The sequence below is a fragment of the Bufo bufo genome, chromosome 1 (genome assembly GCF_905171765.1).
Source record: "Bufo bufo chromosome 1, aBufBuf1.1, whole genome shotgun sequence".
Classification (NCBI taxonomy): Eukaryota; Metazoa; Chordata; class Amphibia; order Anura; family Bufonidae; genus Bufo; species Bufo bufo.
This window is the reverse complement of record NC_053389.1, coordinates 665,733,570-665,754,966: the sequence shown is the minus strand read 5'-3', so window position 1 is coordinate 665,754,966 and position 21,397 is coordinate 665,733,570. Positions and strand designations below refer to the sequence as shown.

The following is a 21,397-nucleotide window of genomic DNA, read 5'->3' as shown; positions in this document are numbered from 1 at the left end:
CTAGTTTTCTCCTGCTGTCCCCGCAGATGGGGATAGATTTGACATTTCTGTCACTAATGCATGCTTCCCTCAGTGAGGTCAGGATAAAGTTGATGACAGGTTCCCTTTAAGACCTCACAGAACCAGGTGGGGAAGGAGGAGGAAAGGGACTTAAGGGGGGGAGATGGCACTATGATACTGGCACATGGGGGGGGGGGGGGGGGGGGAGGGATGGAGAGAGGCACTCGCACTTGTTACTGGCACATGATTGGGGGGGGGGGGGGGCATCTATGGGGACACTTGCTGGCACATTTGGGGGCCCAATGGGGGTTCAATTTTTGCTGGCACATTATTGGGTGGCACTGTGGGGCCACTTCATACTGGCACATTGGGGGGGCATCTACTGAGGTCACAATGAAGGGGTATTTTTCATGGGGGGCTCTGTTGGTACTAGTATTATTCAGGGGTATTTATTATCTGTTTCTGCAGTATAGTATTGGGGAGCACTGCGGCACAGTATTGGGAGTGGTAGGATGATTTGTCCAGAAGATGCGAGGATGATGGAAAAGTAGTAAACCTAAGATTTATTTTTTTTTGTCAAACTGCAGAGACGAAAATGGCTGGAAAATGGGGGTCTGGTCTGAAAGGAGAAGATGAGGAAAGAAAAATCTACATCAAAGGAGACGTCACTGGATGTAAGAGGTATGTGTGCTGTATTACCTGTATTTCTGTTAGTGATGGGCGCAGGGGTGTAACGATCGCGGTCATAGAGGGTGAGACCGTGAGTGGGGGGGTGGAGACGGAGGTTCAGACATATATTCGAGAACCTTTTTCGGATTCGGAAAAAAAATTAGATTCGTCCCACCTTTAGTTTTTATGTTCACAATAATCGAGAAGCCACCACTCAACATCGCCCCCATATATTCTGCATTAGGGATAGAGTAAGAATCTGACTTCCCCATTGTATAAGTCCATTACGAGGGAGTCTATCCAATAGGGATAGGTTGTCTCCAAAGTGGTGAAACAACCAACTGGTACAATGCGAACAGATTGTAGAACCTACTTAGATTAGGGACAGCGTTAGGCCAATTTGAAATGGCTTCAAAGGAGGGACTGATAGAGATGTGGTGATCATTCTTGACCAAGTAAGATGGCCCCCCATATCCTCCAGCTCTCAGCTAACGCCTATTCACTTAAGTTCCAAGAGGACCCTCTTCCCTGATGTGTCATATATGAAGTATGCTGTTACTGCTGTTAGAGTGAAGCCATTACAATATGGCGCTTGGGACTTAGATGTTTACCATAGTTTGCATACCTGAGTTAGTAAAAACAATGCACAATGCGCACATGCCAAGTGTTATATCTTTTCTTATTATTGTATTCTCGCTAATGAAACAATGCCACGAGCCTCAGTAGGGGATGCCCCTTCTGATGTCCTTATACACTGCCTCACTTCCTTGAATAAAGAGAAAACTGCTTTGACCCTTGCCTGTGTCAGTGTGGGTTCTTCCTGCATGTAAAATACTAGGATCAGAACAATTTGGAGCTAGTAAAGCTAACGTAATTAGCCCCGATTGGGGGGTCTCCTTAACAGGTCTAATAACAGACCGAAATGCTTAGGGAAGACACAATGTGGCTAATATACTCTTTCTATCTCCTGGATATAAACAACACTGTATGGAAAACTAATTGATGAGAATACTTTTTTCTAACCATTATAAATAAATGCATATATTGAAACTGGAGTGCCGTGAAAGTGGCCTAGAGCAGGTTTTTCCAGGATTTTTATATTTGCTGACCTATTTTTATTTATTTATTTTTTTTTAAATATTCAGAAATCATTTATCCACTTGGGTAAGGTTCCTCACCTCCAGTCCTAGGGGCCCACCGAGGTGAGGACCACTGCACTAGGATTTGTGGAGGAGACACTACAGCGCGTTGTTGGCTCCTGTCTTTTAAATCTAACTTGAAGACCAGGCTTAGATTTAGCCAGGCCCACTGTAATCGATTCAAGCACAAAGTATGATAAAACTACATACAAAAAAAACTTACTTGGTCCATGTGAGTACTTGTCTTTCTTTCTTCGTTTGCAAACAAAGCAGAAGAGGGAAGACAAATGGCTGAATATAACCAAAGGCGGTGGTAAGAAGGGCCTCTCATGATAGGCCATAATGAAATGGTAGCGCTGGTACTTCACACAATGTTTGAAATGGACTTCACTTGGAAGTACACATTGCTAAAATAAAATGAACAACACAGAAAAAGCAGACCACATTATTTAATGCGAAATTCAAAGTATCATGACAAAAATGAGATTTTTGTGAACTCGCCTGTAAAATCTCTTTCTCGCTTGATTCATTGGGGGGGGGGGGGGGGGGGGGGACAGGACCGTGGGTATAGCTGCTTGCTGCACTAGGAGGGGACACTAGGCTGAAAACTGTTAGCTCAGCCCCTGCAGGCTTTACCCCCTCCAGGCCTGGAGAGAGCATTTCAGTTTGTGCTCCAGCAGTAGGGGGAGACCAAATTAAAGTGAAAATCAACTGAAAACTGTACACTGTCATGAGACCGAACCAAACACAAGGTCCCCCAACAGGCAAAAACAGGAACCCCCACTTGCCTTACAACAATATGTGGGTTGGGTACTGAGTTCCCTAATGAATCAAGCGAGGAAAGAGATTTTACAGGTGAGTTCACAAAAATCTCATTTTCTCGCTCATATCATTGGGGGACACAGGACCGTGGGACGTCCCTAAAGCAGTCCCCGGGGAGGGAAACAAAATTCTCCCAAACCAACTCTCTATGGAAGTCACTGAAACTGCGGCCTGCAGAACCCTGCGGCCGTGAGAAGCATCTGCGAGGCCAATGAATGCACGCGGGTAAAATTTAGTAAAGGTGTGTAGAGAGGACCAAGTCGCTGCTTTACACAACTGAGACGCCGAAGCGTGGTGGAGGTGTGCCCAAGAAGCCCCGACCGCTCTGGTAGAGTGAGCCGTGATCCCGGGTGGAGGAACCTTGTCCCCGGAACGATAGGCCTCGGCAATGGACGAGCGAATCCACCGAGCAATAGTCACCTTTGAAGCCGCCCAAACCTTTACGAGGGCCTTCCGAGAAAACGAACAGAGCGTCAGAGCGTCTAAAGGGGGCCACCACGGACAGATAGATCTTCAAGGCACGTACTACATCCAGATGATGAAGGGAGACCTCCCGTGGATGAGAAGGCTGAGGGCAAAACGAGGGCAAAACAATGTCCTCATTCACGTGAAAGGCAGAAACAACCTTTGGTAAAAAAAAAAAATAGATGGCACTGGACGAAGAACCACCTTGTCTTGGTAAAACACCAAAAAGGGTTCCTTGTAGGAGAGAGCTGCCAGTTCCAAAACCCGTCGAATAGAGGTAATGGCCACTAAAAAGGCCACTTTCCAGGGAAGTAGACGGACTGAAACTTCACTCAGAGGTTCAAACGGCGCTGTCTGGAGTGTACCGAGAACCAGGTTCAGGTCCCAAGAATGTAATGGGGGCAGATATGGGGGAACGGTGTGAGCTACTCCTTGCAAGAAAGTCTTGACCGAACCTAGGACGGCTAGAGTACGTTGGAAAAAAATGGACAGGGCCGAGGCCTGCCCTTTGAGGGAACTGAGAACCATGCCCAGGTCCAATCCTGACTGAAGGAACGCTAGAACCGTCGGAAGGGAAAAAACACCTGGGAGGAAGAGCTCGTTCCTCGCAGAAACACAAGAAGGATTTCCAGGTCCGGTAGTAAATCCTAGAAGAGGAAGGTTTCCTGGCCCTAATCATGGTTCGAATGACCGCATCAGGAAAAACCTCTGTGTTTCAACAAAAAGGTTTCAACAGCCACGCCGTTGAACGTAGCGTATCTAAACTCTGATGGAAGACTGGGCCCTGGGAGAGTAGATCGGTTCTGATTGGTAGAGGCCACGGAGCATCTCCTAGCAGAAGAATGAGTTCTGAGTACCAAGCTCGTCGAGGCCAGTCTGGGGCGATCAGGATCGTCTTGATGCCTTCCTTCCTGATTCTGCGTAGGATCCGAGGTAGAAGTGGTAACGGTGGGAACACGTAAAGAAACGCGAAGCTGTCCCAAGGCGCCACGAGAGCGTCCACGCCGTGTGCTGTTGGATCCCTTGTGCGAGAGAGGAAGCACGGGAGCTTGTGATTGAACCTGGATGCCATCAAGTCCACTTCCGGACGTCCCCACCTGAGACAGATTGCCTCGAACACCTCCGGATGGAGGGACCACTCAAATATGGATGGATGGCTATGTGGGGCCGCATGACATGCAGGGCATAGTGAGAGTGACTGGCCACAAGGGAATTTAACAGAACATGAAGTGCAGGCAATAATAAGTGGTCCTGCATGGTGCCTGGGGAGGAGTCTTGGCTGGGTCTGACATTGTGTGGCTTCTCTATGCTGGAGGGGGTAGCGATTCCTACATAAGAAGTCCCAGGTCTGTGTCCTTGTGGCAAGGGAGCGCTGGAGAGGTCTTCCGGAGGGCCGCGGGAAAATAGGCCTCTAGTGGCAGTAAGCTATACCCATGGTCCTGTGTCCCCAATGTTATGAGCGAGAAATTACCTATATATTATGTTTAACACGTAGACAGACATGGTTTAAATAATATTAATAATAATAAAAATAAAAAAGAGACACCGTCCTTCAATTCTATAGGAGGGAATATCTGAAGTCAGTTTTGCTTGAGTCTGCATTGGCATACTTTATGCCACCATTTATCATAATGTCCAATGTTTGAATGTTTGATAAATTAGTCTCATCCTTAAACCTAACACTTGTCTAGAAAAGCTGCAGCAGTTTTCCTACTTCACCCTCCTACTGAAGTGAGATTGAGACTTTTTTTGGGCACATTTTAAAGGGAACCTGTCATCAACTTTATGCTGACCTGACAGAGCAGCATAAAATAGTGACAGAAATGCTGATGTCAGCGGTGTGGTCACTCATGAGCTAAAAGTAAGAGGTTGCCGAGATCCATCATCATAATCATTGCAGTCCAGGCCTGGAAGAGAGTCACATCTACCTGAAAAGAGTCCTGGGTTATTCCTAATCTCCTGCTCTCTCATCCGTCTGCTGATGGTTGGCAGTTCTCTCCTAGACAGAAAGGAGAAAACTAGGTAGAAGTCTGTCAGTCCATCAGGCAGGAGAGCAGGAATTCATGAATAACCAGGACTCTTCTCAGGTGGCCGGGACTCTATTCCAGGTCTAGTCTGCAATGATTGTGATGTTGGTTCTCGGCAACCACTTACTTTTAACTTTTAAAAAATCAGACCGCTGAAATCAACTCACCTGTCTCTACTTTATTCTGTCGTTAGTATGGGCAGCTAAACTTGATGACTGGTTCCCTTTTGAAACTCAATAACATATGTAACCACACCCACTTCCCACCCCTATGTCTAAACTGGAGTAAGTGAGCAAATCAGCGCAAAAGGTTGCAAAAGCCCCATTTTGCAACTTTTTGAATTCAGAATTCTGGAATTGAAGGCATGATAAATCAGGACCAAAGATTTTATCTAAATAATATTTGTGCAGTCATTACTAGGGATGAGTGAACTTGTGTTTCAAGTTCGGCGTACAAAGTTCGGGTTATCTAAGAATGCCGTTCTGGATTCGGGCTACCGCGGACTATAACTTTATGGGTCATGCAAATGACCTTGGTTTTGGTCTGCATCCAATCCGCAGGGGTGCAGAGCGTCACAGAGCACCAATCAACTGGTAATGGCTTATCCTGAGGATACATCATCACTTAGCAAAAGCTGGACAATCCCTTTAACATAGGCATGTTTAAACTGATCACCCTATCTTCAATACAGTGTTGATGGGTAGAAATAGCTAACCAGACCCCTTCAAATTGCAACAAGATTTCAAAACATATGCAGTTTGGTGAAATTATGAACTTTTTACATTTTGCTGTTGCACTAGGCTCCATGGCAAGAGAATTTTTCCTGAAAAATGTTACTGGAGAGGGACCCGATATGTCGTTATATAGCATATTATTAGCATTCAGCATTAAATACATAAGCACAAATGACTTACTTAAAAAATGCTATGAGAAGATTCACCATTATGATATATTGCATGAAGAGGTAGACAGCTTGAAGAAATGGAGTCAGCCATGTTCCAGCAGCACATAGTTCTTTTCACCTCAGAGTTTTCGGCACAAACTATATAAAAAGAACAAAATATATTTATAATATTTCCCCCACTACTTTAGACACATAGAAAGTATTCCCTTTGTAAATACCAGATAAATAATATGGAAAAAATAAATAAATAAAATTTCACTGTAGCAGCTTTAGGAAAAGTGGGGGTGTGATTGCTGGGACCCCCCAGAGATCCTGAGAACTAAGGGCTTCGAAGTTCCTGGAGCGTCAGTGCACACGTTAGTCCCATTCACTTCTATCAGACTGATGGAGCGCTATCTACATTACTCCCACACAAGCGAAAAAGTGGTGAACCAACATGGGCATTAACGCTCCATTCGGAGAGGGGCAAAGGGACTGTCCACTCTCTGAATCGGCTGCGATCAGATGTATCCTTTTGATAGGTGACAAATACTTTCCTTGGGATATCCCCTCGTATGACTAAAATATGGCCACAATTAAAGGGGTTCTGCACTTTGTTTTAACTGATTATCTATTCTCTGGATAGAACATAAGCTTCTGATCGGCGGGGGTCAGACACCCGGGACCCCTGACGATCAGCTGTTTGAGAAGGCAGCAGCGCCGCGGCCTTCTCACTGTTTACCGCCGGCCCACCGACCGTCACGACAGTATCAACTAGCGTGGGCGCGGCTAAGCTCCATTCAAGTGAACAGAGCTTAGCCCCGCGCAGCTAGTTGATACTAGTCGTGACGTCACTCGGCCTGCGGTAAACAGTAAGAAGGCCGCGGCGCTGCTGGGCGCCGCTGCCTTCTCAAGCAGCTGATCGGCGGGGGTCCCGGGTGTCGGACCCCCGCTGATCAGAAGCTGATGATCTATCCAGAGGATAGATCATCAGTTAAAACAAAGTGCAGAACCCCTTTTAAAGCTTTTTTGTTGGGTTGTTGCTGCATTTTTGTAGTGTTTTACCTTGTGATTTTGCCCAGTTGTGCACTGATACAGTGAGGGGACAGTGGACAACACTTAGCCGCGCAAATTATTAGTTATAATGTGATAAGGTTTAGACAATGGCCTCCTGCTCTTATAATATACTTGGCTTTAAAAAAACACATAAAATAAGTGCAAAGTGGAGCAGTTGCCGATCATAACCAATCAGCTTTCATTTTTTTAACGAGCCTCGGAAAAACGCGATCTAGACTTTGGTTGCTCCACTTTTCCCTGCACTAGTTTCTATAAACCTTCATCAATATCTAATAAGGATAATTAAATCTTATACACAAAATAGCATATTTTACCATCAATTTCATAAGCATACACTTCACCAAACATCATCCAATAAGGCTGAAAAAACTATATTCCTAGCAAGGGTCCAACTTGGTTCTTCATGCGGATAATAGAATTGCCTGTCTTGGAACACCATAACTCAAGTGTACGACGGCCATAAGACGACTATGTAGAACATATTCGCAACCTGTTGATAAATAAAAATAAAAGAGCAGCAGGTATAACTTCATGATAACCGTAGAAACGCCATTGACTTGTGCCACACTAAAGACGTACCATTTTGCCAATCATCATTACATATGGTCCTGCTTGTTGATTGACAGCCAGAAAATCCAGTAATCTGACATACCAGAAAATGATATTCAGACAATACGTCAGTCTTCCAGCAAGAAAAACAGGATCATCAAAAGCATCATTGGCGTCTCCTCCGTTATTGTCTGTTGGGGTTTCCGAGGTATAGTTATATGCTCCAAGTCTCAACCCGCATCCGATGAAGAACGTAATGATAGCAATTGTATCTGTGATATTAAAATAGTCCCCAAACCACACCTTTATCTTTGATTAATTTTCCCAGCTTCAGACATAAAATCTGCAATAAAAAAACCTTTAATTACAAAAGATGTTTTTAGAAAAATCTAAATGACAACCAATATAACCGCCATTACAGTTGTTAAGTGGTTGCCACCTTACCAGTTCACTGACTCTTCAACATGCAAGTTACCATGTGAAGCTTCACAGCAACAATACTGCGTATACGAGAATAGTTATAACTGGATAGTGAACAAAAAAATATACAGTAAACCATATCTCCAAGTAAATATATGGATCAAGTAAAAGAAACTATAAAAATAATTATTATTATCAAGATCTAATAATGCCCGCCCAAGTACCCAGGCCCCTCACAGAGGTTGTACTTACCCCAATCCCCGGCACCAGCGTCTCTTCTCATACCAGCACGGCCGCCGCTGCAACTCTCCATTGCGCGGATGAAAACAGAGAGGCAACCAATAGCAGGCTGTGACTGTGACCAGCCTCCCTAGCATCACCCGCGATGCTAGGGAGGATGGTCACCGTGGCAGCCTTATATTGACTGCTTTCCCCCCGTCGCCAGATGTTTTGATCCGCTCGATGGGGAGATGCAGCGATGGCCGTGCAGGGATCCGGAGAGACAGGTGCTGGGCACCAGGAAATTATTGTCTATAGGGAGGGCCCGGGCATTGTGGGGGGTATTTGTACTATTGTGTCTGAAAAAGCTGGATTTTCACAATATATTTCTAGTAACTTATGTATCTAAACAAACATTTGTACAGTAGTATTTTCTTGTAAAATTGATTGCTTTTTTTTTTATTTGGGACCCTACTACTAGGGATGAGCGAATAGAATTTGGATGAAACATCCGAAGTCAATTTGCATAATACTTCGTTTGAATACTGTATAGAGCGAGCGCTCCGTACAGTATTAGAATATATTGCCTCCGATGAGCTAAAGTTATTACTTTGCGAAGTCTCATGAGACTTTGCATAATAAGTTCATAAATCGATTTCTAAATTAAAAAAAACATTTCCCGAACTCTGGTTCAGTTCCAAGATACCACTTGGAACCAAACCAGAGTTCAGGAAAAGGAGATTTTTTGTGAAACTCACCTGTAAAATCTTTTTCTCGTCTTTTCCATTGGGGGACACAGACCATGGGTATAGCTTAGGCCACTACTAGGAGGAGACACTATGCAAATAAGAAAAAAACAGCTCCTCCTCCACTGGCTATACCCCATTGCTCCAACAGGAGGACCTCTGTGCGTGCAAAAGCAGTAGGAGAAGGAGACCAAAAACAAAATATTAAACAAAGAAAAACAGAACCAAGGAATACCGCCATCGGGCCGTTAACCATAAGGTCCCAATAGAATTGAACCAACCCCTCCTGCAACAGACAAGAATGGGTGGGAGCTGTGTACCCCAATGTAAAAGACGAGAAAAAGATTTTACAGGTGAGTTTCACAAAAAATCTCCTTTCTCGCCCATTCCATTGGGGGACACAGGCCATGGGAAGCCCTAGAGCAGTCCATGGGGTGGGAAGACCAGCACCACCAGGGAAACGTCCAACGGTTAAACAGGAACCACAGCCTGCAATACCCTTGCGCCCGAGGGCAGCATCAGCCAAAGCCACAGAGTGCAGCTGGTAGAACTTTGTAAAGGTATGTAAGGATGACCAGGTGGCTGCCTTACAAAGCTGAGATGTAGAGGCTCGATTGCGCCTAGCCCAGGAGGCCCCCATCGCCCTGGTGGAGTGCGCGGTAACCCCCGCTGGGGGAACCTTACCCCGGGACCGATAGGCCATGGCAATAGCCGACCGAATCCACCGAGCCACAGTGACCTTGGAGGCCGCCAGACCCTTACGAGGCCCCTCGGGAACGACAAAAAGGGAGTCCTATACCCTCCTAATAGAGGTGATGGCCACCAAAAAAGACCACCTTCCAGGTGAGAAGACTCAGGGAAATTTCCCTCAGGGGCTCAAAAGGAGCTGCCTGGAGGGCAGACAGAACCAGGTTCAGATCCCAGGGGGGCAGGGGAGGGACATACGGAGGGACAGAATGCGCCACCCCCTGCAGGAAGGTCATCACCGGACCGAGCAGAGCCAGAGACCGCTGAAAGAAAATGGCCAGAGCGGAGACCTGACCCTTCAAAGAGCTCAGGGACATGCCCATCTCAAGGCCCGACTGGAGAAAGGAGAGGACCACCGGAACGGAGAAACGAAGGGGAAAAACGCTTATCTTCTCGCAAAGAGATCCTGATGGTGGCGCTGCAACCACACCAAAAACGCAGGCCTGTGCCCGCCAGAGTGAAGATGGCTTTGGAAAGAGTCCAAACGCCTGTCCACAGAGTCCTGTAGGGAGGACCCGTCCAGGACCGGTATTGCCGTGTTCTTAGCCAATCTGGCCACCGGCAGGTCGACCTTAGGAGGGGAAGACTACTGCTGCACGTTATCTGCCGGGAAAGGATAAAGTGTATCCATGCGCCTTGTGGCAGAAAAACTGTGATTAGGGCGCTCCTAGGCCTTAGAAAGGACCTTGGCGAACTCGCCATGAATGGGGAATGTGACTGCCTCTGGTTTCCTGGAATGGAAAAGGGGGAATTCCTGGCTACTAGTGGAAGGTGGTTCCCCCTGGATGTCAAAGGTGTCACGGACCGCCGTGACCAAGTCTGCCACCATGGTGGAGAGCTTAGGCGAGGGTTCCAGCTCAGTGTCCTCGTCCGAGCCGGATCTTTCCCCTTCAGACCTGTAGCCCCTGCGAGGGGGAGAGACCGAACACGACTCCAGGCGAGGGGGAGAAGCAGAGTCATCCGAGGACGGATGCTGCTGCGTACGCTGCCTCTTAACGGTCGAGCGTCCTCTGTGGGGGGCACCGGGAGGTGGAGCGGTGCTAACCACAGGATCCGTGGCCGCCATGCGATCCATAAAGGCCATGGCGGCGTGCGAGACTTGGGCCAAGTCCGCGGCCACCCTAGATATGGCAGAGGCCCAGGAAGGCTCCGCGGGCTCCGAAGGGGCGGAAGAGGGACTGGGCTGGCTGGCTGGCTAAGGAGGAGGAAGATCCTGTCCCGAGGCAAGGCAAGAGTCACAGGAGCCTGTGACCGATAGCGGCAAGCAGCAGACCTTACAAGATCCCAGTGGGGCCTGAGTTGCCGCCTTAGATTTTTGGGGGGCCCCAGGTATTGGCATGATGGCGACAATCCCGGAGTCAGGGTCTCCTACCGTTTGCAGAACGCTACACCTGTCCTACCGTGGCTTGTGAGAAGCTGGAGGAACAGCCAAGTGGAGAAGCGCTAAGGCAAAGCGGAAGCGCCGGAGCAGATGCGATAGGCTCTGCCCCCCAGTCGCATCACAGATCGCACGGGAAATATGAAAAAAGGGAGACCCCAGCTCCGAAAACGGCGTCCACCGCCAGAGATGCAGGGGTTAACAAGCCCATCGAATACAACGGGGGAACAAAAACGGCGCCTAGCATGGTGCTGCGAACAGCCACTGCCCCTAGAAGGAATCCCTCCTTCATCTCAACCAGAAGGCCCTGGGTTTGCAGGAGAGTCGTAAGTACTTATCTGCGTCCTGCAGTCTTCACCCTCTGTTCCAGACCAGCAGGGTACACCTCCTCAGTCATCTGGCACAAGGAGTGGCAGTGATCTGGATAGAGGGCGGGAGTAGGTGACCCTGGATCTGGTAGGCCACCGGAGCTGCAGGTCGAGCCCGGTTCCACTTATCTTCTGGGGGGAAAGGGAGGTAGCCGGGGACGTCCATTCGACCCCGGCGCTCGCTAAACTGAGAGACCAGGGACGCACCATGCGACCCTGCGTCCTCTGGTGAGAAAAAAACTAACAGGAGAAGAACAAAACTACAGGGACAACCCTGCAAGAGCAGGAGTGTCACCTCCTTATCCGACACTAAGCTAAAACTGAGGTCCTCATGTTGGAGCATGGGGGTATAGCCAGTGGAGGAGGAGCTGTTTTTTCTTATTTGCATAGTGTCTCCTCCTAGTGGTGGCCTAAGCTATACCCATGGTCTGTGTACCCCAATGGAATGGGCGAGAAATGTTTTTTTTACAGTAGAAATTGATTTATGAACTTATTATGCAAAGTCTCACGAGACTTGGCGAAGTAATAACTTGGGCTCACAGGAGCCAATACATTCTAATACTGTACGGAGCGCTCGCTCCGTACAGTATTCAAACAAAGTATTATGCGAATCGACTTCGGATGTTTCCTCCGAAGTCGATTTGCTCATCCCTACCTACTACACATTCATAAAAAATAATAATAATAATAATAAAACACAAACAACCGCTCGTATTTTTTCAATCGCTGAGGTAAAAATGTAGGCAATGACAATCCACTCTTGGGCAGAAGGCAATGGCTCCAGCTTCACAAGAACCACAAATGTGAAAAGCATGAGAAATGCCAAATAGAACAGCTGAAAGAGAAAAGAAATAATGACTGTTAATAATAGAGATAAATTCCAACAACGTTGTTAGGATGTCACATGGTTTCAAATGGCAAGTAAGGTGCAGCCCTGTAATCTGCACGCACCGTGTACAGGAACCCTGCCAGGCATTACTACAGGTAAAACCGAATTATTCTGGAGATCCAAAGAGGAGGCAGCCCGACAAGTATTCAGTGAAATAAAGACTTCTTCCATGCAATGTTTTGGGCCTGTTTAACAGGGCCTCTCAAGCACAGTGGCATACAACAGTGCTAGGATATAGAACAGAGAGCGCGAGCGAGAAAGAGAGAGCGCAAGCGCGAGCGAGAAAGAGAGAGCGCGAGCGAGCGAGAAAGAGCGCGAGCGAGAAAGAGAGCGCAAGCGCGAGCGAGAAAGAGAGCGCAAGCGCGAGCGAGAAAGAGAGCGCAAGCGCGAGCGAGAAAGAGAGCGCAAGCGCGAGCGAGAAAGAGAGCGCGAGCGAGAAAGAGAGCGCAAGCGCGAGCGAGAAAGAGAGCGCAAGCGCGAGCGAGAAAGAGAGCGCAAGCGCGAGCGAGAAAGAGAGAGAGCAAGCGCGAGCGAGAAAGAGAGAGAGCAAGCGCGAGCGAGAAAGAGAGAGCGCAAGCGCGAGCGAGAAAGAGAGAGCGCAAGCGCGAGCGAGAAAGAGAGCGCAAGCGCGAGCGAGAAAGAGAGAGCGCAAGCGTGAGCGAGAAAGAGAGAGCGCAAGCGCGAGCGAGAAAGAGAGAGCGCAAGCGCGAGCGAGAAAGAGAGCGCAAGCGAGAGCGAGAAAGAGAGCGCAAGCTGAGAGCGAGAAAGAGAGAGCGCAAGCGAGAAAGAGAGAGCGAGAAAGAGAGAGCGCAAGCGAGAGCGAGAAAGAGCGCAAGCGAGAAAGAGCGCAAGCGAGAGCGAGAAAGAGAGAGCGCAAGCGAGAAAGAGAGAGCGAGAAAGAGAGAGCGCAAGCGAGAAAGAGAGCGCAAGCGAGAAAGAGAGAGCGCAAGCGAGAAGAGAGAGCGCAAGCGAGAAAGAGAGAGCGCAAGCGAGAAAGAGAGAGCGCAAGCGAGAAGAGAGAGCGCAAGCGAGAAAGAGAGCGCGCAAGCGAGAAAGAGAGAGCGCAAGCGAGAAAGAGAGAGCGCAAGCGAGAAAGAGAGCGCAAGCGAGAAAGAGCGCAAGCGAGAGAGAGAAAGAGAGAGCGCAAGCGAGAAAGAGAGCGAGAGCGCAAGCGAGAAAGAGAGCGAGAGCGCAAGCGAGAGCGAGAAAGAGAGCGCAAGCGAGAGCGAGAAAGAGCGCAAGCGAGAGCGAGAAAGAGCGCAAGCGAGAGCGAGAAAGAGCGCAAGCGAGAAAGAGCGCAAGCGAGAGCGAGAAAGAGCGCAAGCGTGAAAGAGCGCAAGCGAGAGCGTGAAAGAGCGCAAGCGAGAGCGTGAAAGAGCGCAAGCGAGAGCGTGAAAGAGCGCAAGCGAGAGCGTGCGCAAGCGAGAGCGAGAAAGAGCGCAAGCGAGAGCGAGAAAGAGCGAGAGCAAGAGAGAGAGCGCGAGAGAAAGAAAGAACGAGAGAGAGCGCGAGCGAGAGAAAGAGAGAGCGCGAGCGAAAGAGCGCGAGAGAGATAAAACACATTGGGGGACATTTACTAAGCAAAGAATGGCATTTTGATTTGCGCCAAATACTGTATATCAACTGTTTTCTCCAGAATTTTCACCATAAAGAATGCATCACCAGAAATAAGTTCTAAATGTTAAAGTGGGCGTGGCTATCAAGCCCACTTATGGTGTTGTGTGTAAAAAGTCGCATTTATGAAAAGAAAAACTTGTGGTGGGAACAAGGGACAGGTAAGTATTAATACAGGAAGCATTTATTTCCATCTTCTAAAAAAGGAGCTAAACAAGGTTGTCAGTAAATTGACATGCAACAAAAATGTCCCGAGTCTGATATGCTTCAAAAGTTTCAAGTGCGGTCTGGTAGGGTTGGCTGAAAGAGTGCATTTCTGCCTTAAAGAGTCACATTTTAGTGCTATTGGAGGTAAAATGTTGTAAATCGAGAGAAATAGGCGAATAATCAAGTTTATATTTAAAAAAAAAAAAGTCACATTTTAAAATGTGACCGGCGCCTTTTGATACAAAAGGTGAAACAAATCCCCACTTCTGATTTGAATAGTTAGTATTTTTTGGCACAAATTACATAATTCATAAATGTCCCCCATGATACTCCAGAGTGTTCCCTCCCTAAACATAAAGGGGCCACAGTAAGGCCTCCTGCACACGACCGTTTTTTCTCCCCGTTTACTGGCCGGTTTTTTGCGTTCCGTATAAGGAACCATTTCAATGGTTCCGCAAAAAAAACCGGAATGCATACAGAGTACATTCCGTTTCCGTATTTCCGTTTTTCTGTTCCGTTTAAAGATAGAACATGTCCTATTATTGCCCGCAAATCACGTTCCGTGGTTCCATTCAAGTCAATGGGTCCGCAAAAAAAGGAACACATACGGAAATGCATCCGTATGTCTTCCGTTTCCGTTCCGTGTTTTGCGGAACCATCTGTTGAAAATGTTATGCCCAGCCCAATTTTATCTATGCAATTACTGTATACTGTATATGCCATACGGAAAAACGGAACAGAAACGGAAACACAACGGAAACAAAAAACAGAACGGATCCGTGAAAACGGACCGCAAAACACTGAAAAAGCCATACGGTCGTGAGCAGGAGGCCTAAGACAGTAATATTTCTCTGCACCTCAACATTGTGTATACATGGACTGACAGCCACGATACGGGTTTTACTCATTTGTACTATCCCGTTTGTAAGGTATCCTGCAACCTACTTTGGTCAAAGGCTCGCTTTAGTTCTCCGAGAGGTCAGTTCATCTATTTAGCAGCACAGTAAGTTACTCTTTAGTCTGCAGAACAACCCGATCCAGTGCAACGAGATGCATAAGGGACGAGAGAGCCCCTTTAGACAATACCAGATTGTGCAAAGGAAATCTCATATTCCCAAGGAGAAATGCATTGTTGTGCTTCCGAGGAAAGCAGCCTAAAAAACACTAAAAATCCACTAATTCAGAAAATAAAGAAGAAAACAGTGAAGCCTTCATGTCTACTGGAGTCAGCCTGTGCGTGGGAGCACGCGTGAAAATGGGAACCAGGAGCCACCCATACAGAGCATCAGGCTAAGTGCTATACGGAAAAGGTTCAAAACTTGCATGGCAAAATCCTGAAGCCAACTGGATATCAAGTATTTAAAGGGGTAGTCTGGGTTCAGAGCTCCCATTCACTCATTTACCACGTATGAGTGCAGCATCGGAAATTTCTAGCAAAACCGTTCATGCCAGAGGTCATCGTTTGCATATGGAAAGAGATGATAAATATACTAGGAAGTAAAAAATACTTACCGTGTTAAACCAAAATTTCACGATTGGCGCATGATAGAATGCATAGAATTTCTGGGTAATGGGAAGCCGGCGGGTTTTTGTTTGAGTCTCCAATTTCAGTCTTCACATCTGTATGGTCGAAAGCCTGAACTTCCTTAAAGACATTCTGAAGATGAAAAATAGTTTATACACTAAATCCGTATTGTAATAAAAATGTAAACCGTCCTTTGTCTTTGGTTTCAAACATGCAAAACATTGCAACCAATAGCTTTTTTTTTTTCGGTTTATTTTTATTTTTTTAAACAAAACACGACATGGCTACTGTATTGCAGCAGTACATACTGTAATTCTGCATGGCTCCTGCAATATTCAGCCTTCCAACAACACTTTTTTCGGTGGCCCCCACTAGCATCTTTCTGCTCCAGCTCAGCAGGTACAGCTGCCAGAGACTGGTCCTAAGGGCCAACTCTGTTCCCTGCCAGTTAGTTCCTACTCTGCTCTCCTATGCTCTTAAAGATCAGAGTGTGTATGGCCTAATTGGTTACTTGCCAATCGCTGCATTCTGTGGGTTATTTGTGGGTTGCCGTTACCTATGGTATGGGCAATAAGGAGTCAGCTTTTCTAGACCCGTGAAAGTGCGCCACTGTGTTGTGCTGACCTTCTGTGCCCCACTTATGCCCATTTACTGAATTGACACTGTACTGCCCGACTCCTGCATCACTTCCGTACTAACCATGTGCATCCTTGCCCTGACCTTCTGCCCATTTACGGATTGAATGAACTCTGCCTGCCCCAACATCGCTGTCATCTATCCCACACAGCTTAAGGCCTCATGCAAACAACGGGTCGGCAGTCCATGGCCGTGTGCACCCCGCATCACGGATGCGGACTCATTCACTTGAATGGGTCCGCAAATTCCAGAGATGCGGAATGGAACACCGGAAGCACTACTGAGTGCTTCCGTGGTGTTTCTTTCCGTTGTTCCGCACCGCAAATAAATATGAATTTTTTTTGCGGAGCGGACAGACCACGGATCCATTCAAGTTGAATGGATCCGGCCTGCTGCACGGATGTTGCCCGTGCATTGGGGACTGCAATTGCGGTCCCCAATGCACGGAACAGCCGCACAACGGCCGTATGCATGTGGCTTAATAGGTGAAGTCCAGGAGGCCAGGCGACACCCTTAGAAGTGACAAATCAAATCGGTTTACCAGGTGGGTCTACACATGGTGCGTTACAGTTTAAGTCTATGGGAATTTAGAAACGCAGTACAAATGTGTTTCTTTTGACAGCAGCCTTTTTTCCAATTAGGGTGCCTTATTTTTGGGCTAATGACACTTTTTTAATTGAAACATGCTATGGTCGTTTTATTCAGCAGTTTTCCCATACCCTTCTCTGCAGGGAAAATAAAAACACCTGCAAAAATTTATTTAAAATGCATAAAATGTATGAACAAAAAAAACGTCAACGATAAAACACCACGAAAAAACCATGATATTTAAAGGCATTTATTCATCAGCAAAAAGTACCAAACCAAATCTGTGGGTGAAGGAAGAGTCCTTTGGATCAACATCCACAGCGATTTCAATGACAGTCCACAACCGGACAGACACATCTACACAAGTGTGAAATATACTGGCAACCACCTACTACGTATAGGCAATGCAGCAAGAATTTTAAAGCCTCATACATACCATTGGAATATTTTCCGGTAGATTCTGAAAGTTATTTTCGCTGTCATCCATTGCCATTTGATGGGCATCCTGAGATTGTGGTATATGGACATTTCTGCCTTTGTTTTATATTCAAGCATGAGAATAGTAGGAGGGACCAAAATACTCAGAATCACCTAAAATTTGGTAAAAAAAATAAAATAAAAAAAGTCAAAATGACTTAATTATTAAAGTGAACATTGTTTGCCCATGGTTATATTAATAATCACACAGTGCAATAGAAGCATACTAAGCTTATAAAGCAGAGGACTGACAACATTGACTAGATCAGGCTTTTTATATATAAAAATAATAATAAAAAATAGAAATAAAAAGCTACAATTAACACATCAGTTGACATCACATGACAGTATGTATTTTGCGGTTCACAAAATGCGCACCCACAAAAAATACGGATAGCGGCCGTGTGACTCCCGTGTCTTTTTTGCAGGACTAAGGAACGGACATCCGAATGCAAATACAAACGAAAAATATGGTTGCGTGAATGGGGCTTAAAGGGAACCTGTCACCTGGTTTTTGGGTATAGAGCTGAGGACATCGCCGCTAGCACATCCACAATACCAAGTCCCCATAGCTCTGTGTGCTTTTATTGTGTCAAAAAAACGATTTTATAGATCTGCAAATTGCCCATAAATGAGTCCTGTCTCCTCCATACTTCAGAGAGGAGTCCAGCATCCTGACTCTGAGCCCAGTCACGCCCACTGCGAAGGAGCCCAGCACTGGCCCGCATCCTCCGAAACGCTGTTCGTTCCCTGAGGGAAGGAACACTTTGCAGATACTGTGCATGCGCTAGCTCGCGCATTGCGAGATTACGGCGCTCTAGCTTTGTGACGTCGGGGAGCAAGGAGGAGATTCTGAGGATGCGGGGTGGTGCTGGGCTCCTTCACAGTGGTCGTGGCTGGGCTCTGGAAAACGTTAGTAGCCTCATTTACATATATATAAAATCGTTTTTTTACACAATAAAAAGCACACAGAGCTATGGGAACTGGGTATTGCGGATGTGCTAGCGGCCATCTAGCAGCCCATGTCCTCAGCTCTATACACAAAATCCTGGTGACGGGTTCCCTTTAAGCAGGTATTTTTTTCTCCCCCTGCACTTTAAAGGGGTTGGCCAGTTTATATTAGTAGCTGCACATGCGCTGGTAATAGAGCATCCACACGGATATCTAAGTTTAATGTGAATAATTCATGTTTACACAAATTAACCCTGACCTGCATGCAGGCGCCGAGCTGGGAACATGGCCACTGATGAAGGGTTCCATTCATTAGTGGTTGCCATTCACTTACACGGGAACGAACTGCGCATGTGCTAGTTTACCTGTCAGTCCTCTGTCTAAATGAATGAAGACCGCTGATGACAAAATCTTCCATCAGAGGCCATATTCCCAGCGCAGTTCCGGCACGCAGGTCAGAGGTCCTGCGTGTGAACATGATTACTACTCATATTAAGCTATCGTTATCAGTGCCGATGGCTCTAGTAATGCTCATTACTAGGCTGCATGCATGTGTTACCGCACATGTGAAGCTAATAATAGTGACATAAGACCAAGAGATGCTCAACATATAACTATTTACATTAAAGGGTTTCTACCACCACATTTTGACCTAATTAGCTGTCAGACACTAGCGATCTGCTAGTGTCTGCTCTACCTAACCATGCTATTGTAATCCCTTTCTCTGCAGCGGTTACCCTAAAAAACGTAGTTTTATTGGTATGCTAATGAGCCTCTAGGTGCTATGGGGGTGTCTTTTCAGCACCTAGAGGCTCCGTCCACTCACTATTTCCGCCGCCCAGCGCGCTCCAGCCCCACCCCTCTCCTCTAGATTGACAGCCTACTCGCGCCTGCACCGTGTGCTTCTGTATTCGGTGCAGTGACTGTTGGACTGCTCCCTGCGCAGGCGCAGTGAAGATGCCGGCGCAGGGAGACAGTCACTGCGCCTGCGCCGAATACAGAAGCACACGGCGCAGGCGCGAGAATTCGGCGGAGATGCAGAGAAGTAGTCTGTCAATCTAGAGCAGAGGGGCGGACTGCAGCGCGCTGGGCGGCAGAAATAGTGAGTGGACGGAGCCTCTAGGTGCTGAAAAGACGCCCCCATAGCACCTAGAGGCTCATTAGCATATTAATAAAACTTCGTTTTTTGAGGGTAACCGCTGCACAGAAAGGAATTACAATAGCATGGTTAGGTAGAGCAGACACTAGCAGATCGCTAGTGTCTGACAGCTAATTAGGTCAAAATGTGGTGGTAGAAACCCTTTTACAAAATAAAGACCAAATAACAAGTCATAACTTAAGAAAACATCATAAGGGGACATTCACATGGTGGCTTGTTGAGCAGAAGTCTGGCATGGACAGCCACGCCAAAATTTCGCCAAAAACCCGCTGGCAGCCACGTCCTCACTGCATCCCATATATCTCAATTGGAGGCAGCGTTGAGGACTGCGGACCAGCAGCTTAAAGCCACTGCTGTGAAGGGCCATGTCAACAAGTAGACCTAGCTGATAGTCTTACAAGATCAGCTGAAGCATCTATTTCGAGAGAAAGGACTTTGCGACCAAAAGATTAGTCCTGATTAGTAAGCACACCTAATTTATAATGTCTAAAGAAGGTCATAGGAATCACCCAGGTTGCTGCTCAGCAAATCTGCTCCACAGAAGCTGGAACATTTTCCACCAGAGAAGCAGAAATGGCTCTTGAGCCACTGGAGGAAAAACTTGTTTCACCTGGTAACAGAAGATAATGGTAAATCTAATCCTTTATATTTACCCTGGTATTGTACAAGGAGATGGTCTAAATTCCCACATTTCTTATAGTTGCTGCCAAGTAAGCTACGAGACACCTATGCACATCCAGGTTATGAAATTTCTGTTCTTATTCCAATGTAGGAGATTGACAAAAGGAGGGATGAGAAACTTTCTGCAGACAATAAAAAGTTTGAAACTTTACTACTTTGGGCTAAGAATAGATCACACTAGATTTAAACCTCAAGGAGGCACCTCTGAGCAAGGAGTTGGAGGAAGCGTAATGGCCCCTTTAACAAAAACATTTAACCAAAGCCATTTCTGAAAGCTAAATGTCCACCGAAGCGATGCAATTTGAACCTTTAAAAGGTACTAGTTTTTAGGCAGTTATTAAGTCCTTTTTGTAAGAAATGCAGAACAACATCTGGGGATTACTCTGCTCTATCCTTCTTTTGCAAAGGACAAAAAAATATTCCACGCCATGGTATACATTTTAGAAGTTCGACTTTCTGCTTTGCAACAGGATAGTAATTACTCCATCAGAGAGCCCTTTAGCATGAGCCGTTCAGTTTCCAAGCCATCACGGAAAGTTTTGGGACGTTGGGATGATGTACTGGTCCCAGATACAAAGGTCTGGAACTGTTGGCAGAATCCAGAATTCTCCAAAGACAGTCTCAGTAGAAGTGGAAACCAGGACCTCTTTGGCCAGAATGGAGCAATCATTACTACTGGAGCTCTTTCCTCCACAAATTTCATAAGGCTCCATTCAGACGTCCGTAGTGCATTGCGGATCCGCAATACACCCTGTCGGCACCCCTATAGAACTGCCTATTGTCCGCAATTGCGGACAAGAATAGGACATTTTCTATTTATTTCGGACACGCGGACCGGAAGTTCGGGGGAACGCTCCGGAAATGCGGAAGTGGAGAGCACATAGTGTGCTCTCCGCATCCATTCCGTCCCCATAGAGAATGAATGGGTCTGCACACGTTCCGAAATTTGCAGAACGGATGTGGACCCATTATACAGTCGTGTGAATGGAGCCTTAGGGTTCTTGGAATCAGAGAGAATAGGGGGGGGGGGGGAACAGACAGAAGCCTCTGGGCCAATGTAGAGAGGGTGTCTACCCAAAGAGGTTGTTCCAGGGAGAGATATAGTAGAAATGTACCTTTTTAGAGTCCATTCTCCCTTTTTGAGAGTCTGAGGAAATCAGC

General features: G+C 46.7%; 1 protein-coding gene across 1 annotated transcript in view; it reads right to left on the bottom strand.

The window, feature by feature from the left end:
* The window catches only part of TRPM7 (transient receptor potential cation channel subfamily M member 7), a 146,919-nt gene that overhangs the window by 29,566 nt on the left and 95,956 nt on the right, over positions 1 to 21,397 (bottom strand). Inside the window, 15 exon segments of the mRNA XM_040415068.1 lie at positions 2,032 to 2,175; positions 2,178 to 2,215; positions 6,037 to 6,140; positions 6,142 to 6,164; positions 7,397 to 7,448; positions 7,450 to 7,494; positions 7,496 to 7,545; positions 7,548 to 7,572; positions 7,662 to 7,945; positions 7,948 to 7,974; positions 12,209 to 12,344; positions 15,732 to 15,824; positions 15,826 to 15,876; positions 17,405 to 17,493; positions 17,496 to 17,559. Coding sequence (XP_040271002.1) covers positions 2,032 to 2,175; positions 2,178 to 2,215; positions 6,037 to 6,140; positions 6,142 to 6,164; positions 7,397 to 7,448; positions 7,450 to 7,494; positions 7,496 to 7,545; positions 7,548 to 7,572; positions 7,662 to 7,945; positions 7,948 to 7,974; positions 12,209 to 12,344; positions 15,732 to 15,824; positions 15,826 to 15,876; positions 17,405 to 17,493; positions 17,496 to 17,559 — 1,225 coding nt within the window.